Genomic DNA, 13,340 nt, shown 5'->3' on the forward strand with positions numbered 1-13,340 from the left:
GACCAAACAATCCAATATAGAACCCTAACATTAATTCAGTTGTCAGATTTAAGAATGAAAAGGTCTTACAGAAAGAACATTACAGCGTGCGATGCTTTAGAAAAATACGCATTCCTCTTTTCCTGCGCACATCTAAGAAAATTAATGTGCACAGAAAAGGTCAGATATGCACTTGGCACCCAATGCGGTATTTCTCCAACTCTACTAACAAAAGGCTAAAACCAGTACTGCCTTCTAACGACCAGTAGATGTCAGCAGAGGTTTTTGCCCTGTATAAAAAGTCACAATAAACAAAACATAAAAGTTTTCACTTTCATCAACTCAATATCTGGTAAAGTGTCGCCCCAGTTTACAACCTATGTACAGGAAATCATCGCTGCAGCAATGTAAAGAGAACACCAGGGAGCACCATACTGTCATGAAAGCAAACATTTTATCCTTTCAGCCAGAAAATCCCAATAAGGCTCATTAAACACACAATATCACATCTACTGTATGTACAGTCACATAGTTTAACAGTAGAGATGAGTGAATTTCATATTTTGAAATTCGTTCATGCTTCGTTTGGTGGTAAAAGCAGAATTGCGTTATGGAGGATTCCGTTACCGCGGACCATAACGCAATTCTATGACGGAATGCATAATGAATTGCCTTTATGGTCCGTGGTAACGCAATCCATAACGCAATTCTGATTTTACCACCAAATAAAGCGTGAACTAATTTCATAACATGAAATTCGCTCATCTCTATTTAATAGGATGTGTGTCAACATCAGAGCAGTGAAAATTGTAATAAAGGCATTTAACTAGTTCAAGACCAGGCCATTTAACCCACCTTCAGATGTATTTTAATTTTTTTCCTAAACAGATCTGAAATCAACTTCCCTTTCATTCACGTATTCGAATACTTTTTGTGTATTTTTTGGTGATACACAGGTCTTTATTTTTGTCATTTTTATTTATTTTTCAATCAAGAAAATGTAAAAAAGAAAAAAAAAAGTTCTAATCTTTTTGCAATTAAAATGCACTGTGCCCTCTTTCCATTATAGGAATATATTGTTTATGGTAACAGGCACATGGCTAGGAGCTGCAATGGGATCTAGAGGTTTCATCTTGTGCGGATTTTCCCTGACAAATTAGCTCTCATTACTGGCGAAATACGCCCTCTGGAGACAGTAATAAACCATCTCTGCCTTCTCCATGAGGCTTCCGGCTGTCACTGACTACCCGCTCCCACAGGATATCCATGCAGCTACAGACTCTACAAGTATGTTCAGAAAATCTCTAACTAATTGTAGACTCCCAGACAACTTATAATGTCCAGAGGTCCAAAGGTAGTTAGAGAGATTTTCCAGTTTATGTAAATAAGGACTAAAGGGGTCATCTCCATGATTAATTTAAAAAACATGAAAAATCAGCCATCAAATAGTGCAAGAAAATCTCTACAACCAGCCGTGTACCTCACATGGATCCAGAGATCTCCCCATTCATTGTTCCAGTTAATCTGCTAGATTTGTATCAAACTGGCAGTTGAGAGGACGTGTCCTTTCTGCTGCAGCTATCTCCCTACCACAGCTCAGTTGGCAGCTTAATGATGGAACTGAGAATGTGTGTCCACCTCAGCAAGTTGGACAGAGAAATAAGAAAAAATATATATATGGCTGTCCATGGACAGTCTCGGTTATTGCCCTTTGAGGAACATAGAGCTTTTACAAGCCTTTATTCGCTCATTGCATTTAGAGGGTTATCTCAAAAAGCATGTGCTTGAAAAGGAACAGTCACAATGAAAATGCAATGTAATCTGCAGGCAGCATATTATAGAGCAGGAGGAGCTGAGGAGATTGAAGTATAGTTTTATGGGCAGGGGCGTAGCTATAGGGGGTGCAGAGGTAGCAGTCGCTACCGGGCCCAAAGACCCTTGTGCTGCATAAGAAGACACACAAAGCACTGAGGGAAGGGGGGGCCCAAGCCTAACTCTTGCACCAGGGCCCATGAGCCTTTAGCTACGCCCCTGTTTATGGGCTAAGGCTCCATTCACACGTCCGCAATTCTGTTCCGCATTTTGCGGAACGGAATAGCGGACCTATTCATTGCTATAAGGCCGCGAGATGTGATGTCCGGATCCGGAAATGCGGGTCCGCAATTCCGTTCCCGGAAAAAATAGAACATGTCCTATTCTTGTCCGCGATGTGCGGTCCGCAAAATGCGTGACGCACATTGCCGGTGTCCGTGTTTTGTGGACCTGCAAAACACATACGGACGTGTGAATGGAACCTAAGATTCAGTAAAACTTGCCCCCCTCATTGCCCAGTGATCAGATGGAATATGTGGGGAAACCTGGCAGGACGTGTTCTATTACCATGCAGCGTCATCACATGCAAAATTAATTACACAGTACCTATTCAAAGTCAGTCGGTGTAATGGAGGTGGAAAGATCCTGAAGAGCCAGGGAGATTTTGTGTAACCACTCCTCTCTCCAGCCCATGAGGATCCTTAAATGGGTTATGCCATGATTGATATAAATAATAAGAATCAAACCAAATAATAAAAAGGACAATAACTTTCTAACAAAGCTAGAACCAGCCATGCACCACACGGGTAGTTTCTTTCTGTTGTATTGGGTACAAATCTGGCATAAAAACAAAAAAACACAGCAGCATGCTCCATGACAGACCATCTTACATTACTGTACGCACACAGGGTCAGATCAAATAAGGACCAGTTTATCATAAAGACATATAAGGACAGACAACATGCTTGAAGACGAACCTTCCTCCTCTTCCACTTCCACGTCCACGTCCGTGTGGACTGCAATCATGGCAGCACAAGCAAAGAAGGATAAGCAAAGTTAGAGTAGAAAACAAACTGCTGCAGCAGTCCCAGCGATCAGCACTACAGGGTCTGTTATGTAGACATCCGATGTGGATTTTTCTCCATACGTAGGGCAGATTTCACCTACTACAATGCAAAGGATGTTGCAGGGGATTTCAGGCCACTTCTCGAGTGTTGTATGTGCAAATGGCCTTAAAGGGTTTGTGCAGGCAGTATGTATTGATGACCTATCCTCGGGATAGGTCACCAATATCTCATAGGCAGGGGTCTGACATCCAGCACCCAAGCTGATCAGCTGTTTACATCCTCTTCTAAGCGGTGCAGTATAATCCTCTTTAGACAGCTAATTGGCGGGGGTTGCCAGGAGTCAGACCGATCAGATGACTTATCCTAATTTTTTACGTGTCATAAGCACCACACCACTGACTATCAGTGGGTCTCTCAATGCTTTATGCTGCCTTCAGAGAGCATAAAGGGGCTGACAGGTTCCATCCACTTTGGGGTAACTGATGTGAAATTAAGAGCCATCAACAGGCTGCAGACCACCGCTTACAGGTTTCTATGTGTAGAGTTGGAAGTTCTCTAATCTACTGCAAATAACTTGTGCAAGAATGAGGGTGGTGCTAAGATTACCCGGACCTGTAAGGGAAAGATTACTTATCTTCTTCCTGGCTCTGACTCCCCGCTCCTTCTCCTCCCGGCCTGCAATGCTCCGCTGGGCTCCCTTGCTGAATACATCCAGTTTGACATGGCTGCAGCCAATCACTGGCCGTGATGGTGACTAATCGTCACATGATGCAAGGGCATCCGGTCTCTGCCGCAGACAGCGATTGGTCGCAACAATGTAAATCCGGATGTTTACATTAAGGAAGCCAAGTGGGGCATCACAAGGCTGGGAGGAGAAGGAGCGGGGAGCCAGCAGGTAAGTAGTCTTCCCTTTACAGAGTTTTCCAAAATCTCTGGCATTCTTGCACAACCCCTTTAAAGGGAGTCTGTCACCTCCAAAATCAAAAACATGACCATACCTTTCTTGCAAAAATGAAGCCCTTTAATCCTGAGAAATGCCTTTTCTTTTTATGCAAATAAGCCTTTAAGTGCACCACTGGCCTTCTCCGTGTCATCGCTACAGAATCTGAAACCTCTGGGATAAGAGGAGGAGGTGTTGGGAGGTCTTACTGGGGGAGAGATGGTGCACAAGAAACCTTATTTGAATAAAAATAATGAGGAGCAGTTCCTAGGATTACAGGACCTAATTTTCACAAGTAAAGTAATGTTTGGGGGCACCTACTTTACATGGAGGCATGCTTACTTTGAGAGCATGGAGACAGGCTCCCTTTAAAAATAAAACGTATTCGAGGATAATAGAGAATGCCATTTTCTAATAGATCGCTTATCTCTAGTGTTGAGCGATCTTCTGTTTTCAAGTTCGGCGTACAAGTTTTGGGTTATCTAAGAATTCCGTTATGGATTCCGCTACCACGGACCATAAGTTATAGTCCATAGTAGTGGAATCCATTACAGAATTCTTAGATAACCCGAACCTTGTACGCTGAACTTGAAAACACAAGTTCGCTCATTCCTACTTCTCTCCAAGTTGGAGGTCGTCCTTACTCATCAGATTATTAGAATGCCTCTCTTTTTGTGATCTACGTCGCCACAGTTAGTAATGTGAGGTTGGCCGGAACAAGACTATCAAAAAGTACAACCATGAGCTCTAGTCTAACAAACCAGTGACAAGATCTACTGTGTGGGTGTAATGCTTTATATACTGCTCTAAACGAGTCAAGATTAACTTTAAAGGCAATGCAATACAATTTCAGGGTCTTTGGTTACAAAGCCTGGGTTAGGCGCTCACCTTGCCCATTGTTCTGCTCGGCATTGGCATATGTACGTAGAAATTCAGCAAATGCACCGTCCTGTTTCAAGAGCTCCTGATAGGATCCAATTTCGGTGATTTTTCCATCCACCATCACAATAATGGAGTCCATTTGTGGCAAGTAACTCACTCCATGAGTAACCAGTATACGAGTCTACAAGCACAAAAAGACTAAAAATTACCCATTCATGCATTAACCCTCATTGTAGAGACAGCCAACTCTTATTATTGCCACATACAACGCCCCTGCACCCTCATGAAGAAAATAATCATATACAGCTTTTCTAATACTTAATAGCTAATATTCTAGAGCCTCTATACGGGTGTGTGGTTGAACTTTAGCTACTTGTAGCAAGATGCGCTAGAGTGGAACCAGTAGCAGGGCCCTGAAATGGTCATTCTGACATTAGGCCCCCGTATGACGTCTGATGCAGATAAGGTAGCAGGATGATCGCAGACAGGGGCCTCTCTTTAGACAAAACAGTTCTTGTAGCTCAATGATACATTTTAACTCCTGGTGTTATGGTTTAAAGTGTGCAAGGCGTGCAAAACTGGAAGAGGACGCCCACATGGCAGGTGGCCAGAAATATGGCTTAAAAGTGCTTTGGCTTGGCAAGATGCCAAAGCCCTGACCATCTCTATTTGACATATCTTTATTTACTTCTATTTTCACAATTTATCTCCTTTACTATCCTTGTAACCCTCATTCTCACACTCTCCAGTTAAATCTCTTCTGTCCGAGAGACACTTTGTTTAAAGAAGGTGCAGATTTCCTTATCAGTTTTGGGTGGAGGATGAAGGCACGTCCTTAGCCCCCGTGAAAGTGACCAGGACACGGGAGGACCTATGGGACAGACCAAGGGGCTGCAAGTGAGATTTCTTACCCGTCTCTCCTCTTCTTCTCTGTGGGTCTTGAGAGACACTGCCACTCTCTCTCGCAGGTGACTCTTTCCTTATAATTGCTGTTAACTGTCGGTGCGCTGTTTCTAACTGGTTGTAAAGTGTGGAGATGGGACATCCCTCCCACACTGTTGCTGTCTCAGAGGAGCAGTAAGGTGCCCCATGTCTGGGTTTAGGCAAGGGGTCTTGGGCATCCCCGAGATGCCCGTGAACACTACAGCCTCAGTGTACGAAGTACCACATAAGACAGCCCCATCTATTGTGTTCAGGCTTTCACCGTCAAAGCCCTTTTGTTCTTTCTTGTGATTTTTAAGGTTGGCATTGCAAACGGTGTGACAATTTGGGTGAAGTGCTCTACCTTTACCTTGCAAATCAGGAAGGCATTGGGTTATATCTCATGGAGATATAGAGTGGCGTACGTCTAGGACTATGGCCATGGATGCCAACAGGGGTGTAGTGCAGCTGTACTAAACGAAAGGTGAGGGAGGCGTTTGTAGGCTGTCTCCAGTTCTGCAAACGGGGTAACCTAGACAGTGACACTGGTGAGAATTGAGCCCGATTATGGCGTTTTACTTTTACCAGTATCCAGAAACCCGTAAGAACCAAAAGGGAAAGATTAGAGGATGGTGGCAATACTGTTATTCACGTTTTTGCACCTCTTTCAGCATCAGTGAAAGTAAAGACGAGGTCCCAGACGCAGAAGGAAGAAGAAGGGGGTGAGCTGCTACCTCCATAACCTCCCAGATTTTCATAGAGGAGACACTTCTTCCATTGCCCGGTTAATATGGGGACAGTGAGAACAGTATTACAGAGTGACTTGGCTTCCAAACATCCCATAACAGGCTCACATGTGCCTTGGGTAGGTTCGGACGGCAAGGTAACACTACTTACTGAGACAGACGCTGCCAGTACAGCGTACAGCACACGGGCAGCCTTCCTGCTCGGGGATACAGTTCTGTGCGCAGAGATCTCCTCTGGAAATTAAATTGTCACATAGTCTGCGCACTAATTCCCCCACTCACGTACAGAGGAATCTGGGGATTTCACCCAGTCGGCTGCCATCCTGTTCAAGCGCCTCAGAGTCAGTCCCAGCAAATATCTTAGCCCCAGCAGAGATGAACAGGTAGGATACAAATACGTCCAAACATTAAGGTAACCTAGGTTATTGCTAAAATTATGAAATGTGACCTCAGTCATACAGTAAGAGGTAACTTTCCTTCTGTTTGCTTTTGCAGACAGGAATTTGTTCTTGTATAGATATGCTTGTGTGTTGTGTACATGTGATAGCCCTTTGTTCTAATGTGCATTTCTATTCTACAGCTGTCATTATGGCAGAAAATAGTGGACGTTGATGTTGCTTCCATCTAATCTTCTCTTCCCAAGTGACTAATTAACTTTTGGTTACTTTAGGGAAGATGAGAAGCTTCCAGCCATTCATACGTGGATGTGATTCGGGGCATTTGATATTCAGTATGCCTCTTTTTAAGGGTGCCTTCACATGGCCATAATTCTGGAGCTGCATCCGTTCTGCGGACCCATTTATTTCAATGGGTCCACAAAAGGTGCGGGCAGCAAAATGAGGAATGCACACGGCCGGTATCCATGTTTTGCGGATCCGCAATTTGCGCACTGCAAAACACTTACAGTCGTGTGAATGCACCCTAATGAAAATGCTATTGAGACACCGAATCCGAAAAAAAAGAAATTACAACTTTATTTCAAAGTGAATGAATTTGGGAATAGAATAAAAAATTCTATACATTTCTTTATTTGATAGTAAATGTGCATTTAACATTCATGTGTGCGTACCTGTTCCATAGACGGTGCAGAATTACAAATAGCTGTTTGTGTGCCGATCACAGTGAAATCTTAGAAGACTAAATGTAGAGGCTGGGGGCCGCTGGTCCGTGGTCCCACACCGTTTACCCTCCTTGTTTGTTGACAGAATTTGATCATTTTCTTTATAAACGATTTTACAACTACAACTGCAAACACCTCAGAAGTTTTAGAAGTATGTGTTAGGAAGGGATAATGACAGCCTTCTCAAATGGCCTTGAGGAACCTTGATAAGAGAAAAAAGGTGGGGGCTCCATAGCTGTGTGTGAAAGTGTAAGTGTGCAGCTGAAGGAGATAAGGGGTTAAGATAAGGGGATAAGCAGTCGGATGGGTAGTGAATAAGCAAAAAGCAGCAATGCTGGCATATTTTTTTCTTCCGACATTCAATTTACAGGATAAATTACATGATAAAGATGCATGCACACAACTGTATTTTTGGGTCCGCACCCGTTCCGCAAAAGGGAACCCATTCATTTCAATGAAAAGATGCGGACAGCACACTGTGTGTTGTCCGCATCCGTAATTCCGATCCGCGGCCCCACAAAAAAGATAGCGCATGTCCTATTCTTGTCAGCAATCGCGGCTACATTCACACGGCCAGTATCAGTGTTTTGCGGATCCACAATTTGCAGTAGTGTGGGTCGTTGCAGACATGGCAATACCAAATACGGGGAGTAGAGATTATTTCAGCAATTTTTATGTAAGTGTATTTTTTGTATTGGAGTTTTTTTCTATTTAATATACGGTACTTTTTTTATTTTTTATTTTTTTTAACTTTTTTAGCCATTTAATAGCCCCACACGGTGATAATAACAGCGGATACTTTGATTGATTCTAAAATACAACAAACTAGTTCTATAGTGCATTGTATTTTAATGTCAGTGCTATACTGACATTCACCAGCAGGCTGCGTCAGAGAGTAGGAGCCTGTTGGGAAACGCTGGAGGAAAGCCTCGGGCATTTATTGGGCCCCGGCCTGCCTGTATACTGACATCGCCACTGCACAATCTCATTTGCGGTGTGCCGATGGGAGACAGAGGGAGTCTGCTCCCTCTGTAACAGCATCCATTTCCTGTGGAACGTAAGGGGTTAAACTGCCTAGACTGGCGCTCCTGCTGGTCCAAACAGTTAGAGCAGGAGCCTGGCTCTCATAAGAGAGCTGAGCCCCACCTCCCTGCTGCACGGGAGACCCGCCATAAAAAGGTGGCGGCTCAGCTAAAGGCCCCTTAGTGACTGCTGTAAAAAGCTGTATTGGTGGTAACTTAGGGGTTAAGTCTTTGTCTGGAAACATTTGGCAACAGTTCCATATATCACTTCACATACTGCGTGCCAAATGATACGGTAATAATTTTTCATGATAAAAGCCAATTAATGATTACGTAAAACACTGTAATCTATAGGTGTGTCCAACTTCTATAATAACATTTGCACAGACAGGTGCTATTTGAGAAACCTTGGCGCGGTGCTCGGTCTCAGACATGTCCTCCGCAGTAGGATATGTTGGCTAATCTCTCAATTTTAACATCAGTATGAGGGTTTAGTAAGACCGCAGAGTGCACCTGTCTTTGCAAATGTTATTATATTGTTATATTGGTTATGACATCCACATAAGTGCCATCTTGTGTAGGATGTCTATTGTGGTACTTGTGGTCCACTGCGGGCATCCTCCACTGTACGTATTTTTGCTGGGGATCCTCATTAGCAACGGGCTACAAGTGCAGGATTGGCTCCCCTGTATATATGTACATAACTGCATATGGGGTTGAGCACTTCCTGCCTGTTTAACACCACGCCATTTTTTCTGTTGGTGTGTCCAACTGCTACCAGGGGTGCAAAACCAGATTCCTGATGGAATGTGGAAAGATAAGGAAGGTAGTCGGGTCCTCCAGGGCACTTTGTGACCTTACTTATGCCTCCAAGACTGCGAAGATCTAATTACAGAAGTTTGCTAAGGTTTTACAGCCGTTGCCACTAAATTCTGTTACAGCTATTTGATGCCTACAGTCCTGGCAGGCCGGTGCCAACCTTACCAGCACCTCCCACAGAGGAAGGCTCCCAGATAATACACATTCTTTTCCCTCAGCTTCTTATGCTTACAATGTGTTTTAGTGTGTGACTGGTTCTGAAAGTAAGTAGAAGCCTAGATATTGGCGTATCTGTACAGATTTCTGGGTATGGGCAGTCACAAGTAACCAGCCCAAATCAAGGTACATAGCCCACTAGGTGTTTAATGTGGGCAAACAAAGTGTACCCAGTAACTTCACCTTTCCTTACTCAAAAAAGTGGCTGGGAATAATTTTTATGGAAACACAAGTTAATACTATAGTATAAACTGGTCTGATTTGTTCAAGGTGCTTGCCGCCTGTATAGCGATGTAGACAAAGTTAATCCAAGGCACTTAATAACAATACATTAGTATCCATATTGCCTCCTTTGCTGGCTTGATTAATTTTTCCACCACAATATACACTGCTCGTTTCCAGGGGTTACGACCACCCTACAAGCCGGCAGCTGTGGTCGTGCTTACGCACTATAGCAAAAAGCGTTGGTCTATGCACCATCCCACGATCCCGCCACCGGAGAAGCCAATGCTTTTTCCTATAGTGTGCATGCACGGCCACCGCTGCTGGATTGCAGGGTGGTCATAACCCCTGGAAACGAGGAGTGTATAATGTGATGGAAAAACGAACACAACCCCCTCAGCTTACATAAAAGGGTGCTCCCTAGTCTATAACAAGCTCTGATATAGGTGGGTAGCACACTCTGGGTGCTTTGCTGCTGCTCAGATGATGGAGATAAAATGCAGGATACTGGGAGCTGCTGTTCAACTATCTTTAAAGTACAGAGACGTGATGTTTCCTTCCTAAGGCCCATAATAAAAGTACATCAAGTACAGGCTTACATGCAGATGACCTGCGAGTGCACAATACACAAATACAAAACGTCAGAGGCATTCAGAAAACAAAATTAAAACCAAATTAGGCTAGTGTCATCCAGCTTTTTCCGTCAGCTTTTGGAGCCAAAGCCAGAAGTGGATCCAGCAGGAAGGAGAAGAGAAGTACAAGTCCTTCCTTTAATTTTTCCTTTTCCTTTTAACCCACTTCTGGCTCAAAAAACACTACATCAAAAACTGCCATAAAAAGCTGCATGTCACAGCACCCTAAACATGGCAACACGTATAAGGCTACTTTCACGCTTGCGTTTGGGGTTCCGCTTGTGAGATCCGTTTGAGGGCTCTAACAAGCGGCCCTGAACGGATCCGTTCATCCCCAATGCATTCTGAATGGATAAGGATCCGTTCAGAATGCATCAGTTTGGCTCCGTTCCGCTCTGGAGGCGGACACCAAACGGATCCGTCCTGACTTACAATGCAAGTAAATAGGGACGGATCCGTTTGACGTTGACACAATATGGTGCAATTGCAAACGGATCCGTCCCCCATTGAATTTCAATGTAAAGTCAGGACGGATCTGTCTGACTAACAATTAGGCCTCATGCACACGACCGTTTTTTTTTAAGGTCCGCAAAAACGGGGTCCGTAGGTCCGTGATCCGTGACCGTTTTTCGTCCGTGGGTCTTCCTTGTTTTTTGGAGGATCCACAGACATGAAAAATGAAAAAAAAAAATCTAAGTCAAGTTTGCCATTGAAATGATAGGAAAAAACGGACACGGATGACAATCTTGTGTGCATCCGTGATTTTTCACGGACCCATTGACTTAAATGGGTCCGTGAACCGTTGGCCGTGAAAAAAATAGGACAGGTCATATTTTTTTCACGGCCAGGAAACACGGATCACGGATGCGGCTGCCAAACGGTGCATTTTCCGATTTTTCCACGGACCCATTGAAAGTCAATGGGTCCGTGAAAAAAAAATGGAAAACGGCACAACGGCCACGGATGCACACAACGGTCGTGTGCATGAGGCCTTAGACTTCGGCCTCTTTCACAGTACAGTATGTCCATTTCAGTGTTTTGCGGTCCGTTTTTCACGGATCCGTTGTTCCGTTTTTTGCTTCTGTTGTGGTTCAGTTTCCGTTCCGTTGTTCCGTTTTCCCGTATGGCATATACAGTAATTACATAGAAAAAAATTGGGTTGGGCATAACATTTTCAATAGATGGTTCAGAAAAAACGGAACGGAAACGGAAGACATACGGATGCATTTCCGTATGTGTTCCGTTTTTTTTGCGGACCCATTGACTTGAATGGAGCCACGGACCGTGATTTGCGGGCAATAATAGGACATGTTCTATCTTTCAACGGAACGGAAAAACGGAAATGGAATGCATACGGAACACATTCCGTTTTTTTTTTTTTTTTGCGGAACCATTGAAATGAATGGTTCCGTATACGGACCGTATACAGAACGCAAAAAACGGACCGCAAAACGGAAAAAAAAAACGGTAGTGTGAAAGAGGCCTTAGACTTTTATTTTTTTTACATAGAATGCAGACGGATCCGTTCTGAACGGATACCATCGTTCGCATTTATAGGTGCGGATCCGTCTGAGCAGATACCAGACGGATCCGCACCTAACGCAAGTGTGAAAGTAGCCTAAAGGAACATGTTCAGCAGAATGAATAAATGTATCAGTTCAGCGGGGAAATTGTGAGACATCCCATTTGGTTTTATAATATAAAAAAAATGTATAATGTAAATATATAAGTTCATTTCTCCCAGTTGAACTGTTTATGCGTTTCCTATGCCACAGAACAAATTTTCAAGATTATAGTAACGCTTCCACCTCTTTAACTTTATTCTCACTATGTGGGAAAAACCACATGCCCCACTTCTATTCCACTCTCCTGACATAGGATCTCTCACTTAGTTCCTGCCAACTGACATATTGTCTACATGTGATCCCAGCAGACACCCTCCCTTCACATGTGATTTCAGCCTCGGATGCTACACACGACCCTTAGGCCTCTTTCACACGGGCGTCATGTTTTTTGCCCTGATAAGAGGCGGGTGCGTTGCGGGAAAATGCACGATTTTTCCGCGCGAGTGCAAAACATTGTCATGCGTTTTTCACTTGCGTGAGAAAAATCGCGCATGTTTGGTACCCAGACCCGAACTTCTTCACAGAAGTTCGGGCTTGGGATTGATGTTCTGAAGATTGTATTATTTTCCCTTATAACATGGTTATAAGGGAAAATAATAGCATTCTGAATACAGAATGCTTAGTATAATAGTGCTGGAAGGGTTAAAAATAATAAAAAAAAGTTAACTCACCTTCTCCTCTTGTTCGCGCAGATGCCGGTCTGTTCTTTATCTGTGGGCTGAATGACCTGAGGTGATGTCAGATCACATGCTCCAATCACATGGTCCATCACCATGATCTGACATCACCACAGGTCCTTTAGCCCACAGATAAAGAACAGACCGGCATCTGCGCTAACAAGAGGAGAAGGTGAGTTAACTTTTTTATTATTTTTAACCCTTCCAGCACTATTATACTAAGCATTCTGTAGTCAGAATGCTATTATTTTCCCTTATAACCATGTTATAAGGGAAAATAATACAGTGAATAGACTGTCACCTAGAACCCATGCGTGAAAATCGCACCGCATCCGCACTTGCTTGCGGATGCATGCGATTTTCACGCAACCCCATTCATTTCTTTAGGGCCTGCGTTACGTGAAAAACGCACAAAGAGGAGCATGCTGCGATTTTCACGCAACGCACAAGTGATGCGTGAAAATCACCGCTCGTGTGCACAGTCTCATAGAAATGAATGGGTCAGGATTCAGTGCGGGTGCAATGCGTTCACCGCACGCATCGCACCCGCACGGAAAACTCGCCCGTGTGAAAGGGGCCTTACTGTTCTACTGATCATCTCAGCACCGTAAGACATTCCCCAATATAACCCCATACACGGACACATCACTCAAACGTTCT

At 43.8% G+C, this 13,340-nt stretch overlaps 1 protein-coding gene and 1 long non-coding RNA gene across 3 annotated transcripts in view; one reads left to right on the forward strand and one right to left on the reverse strand.

The window, feature by feature from the left end:
- The window catches only part of LOC122945093, a 73,297-nt gene that overhangs the window by 53,421 nt on the left and 6,536 nt on the right, over positions 1-13,340 (forward strand). The window lies entirely within an intron of this gene.
- The window catches only part of LOC122945092 (multidrug resistance-associated protein 1-like), a 151,826-nt gene that overhangs the window by 37,215 nt on the left and 101,271 nt on the right, over positions 1-13,340 (reverse strand). Inside the window, exons 19-20 of one of the 2 annotated variants that reach the window (XM_044303956.1) lie at positions 4,687-4,861; positions 2,769-2,807 (exon numbers count right to left, since the gene is read on the reverse strand). In XM_044303956.1, the coding sequence (XP_044159891.1) occupies positions 2,769-2,807; positions 4,687-4,861 (214 nt within the window). The remainder of the gene's footprint in view (positions 1-2,768; positions 2,808-4,686; positions 4,862-13,340) is intronic. The other variant, XM_044303958.1, reaches the window with a different exon arrangement.

The sequence above is a fragment of the Bufo gargarizans genome, chromosome 8 (assembly GCF_014858855.1).
Source record: "Bufo gargarizans isolate SCDJY-AF-19 chromosome 8, ASM1485885v1, whole genome shotgun sequence".
NCBI classification, from domain to species: Eukaryota; Metazoa; Chordata; class Amphibia; order Anura; family Bufonidae; genus Bufo; species Bufo gargarizans.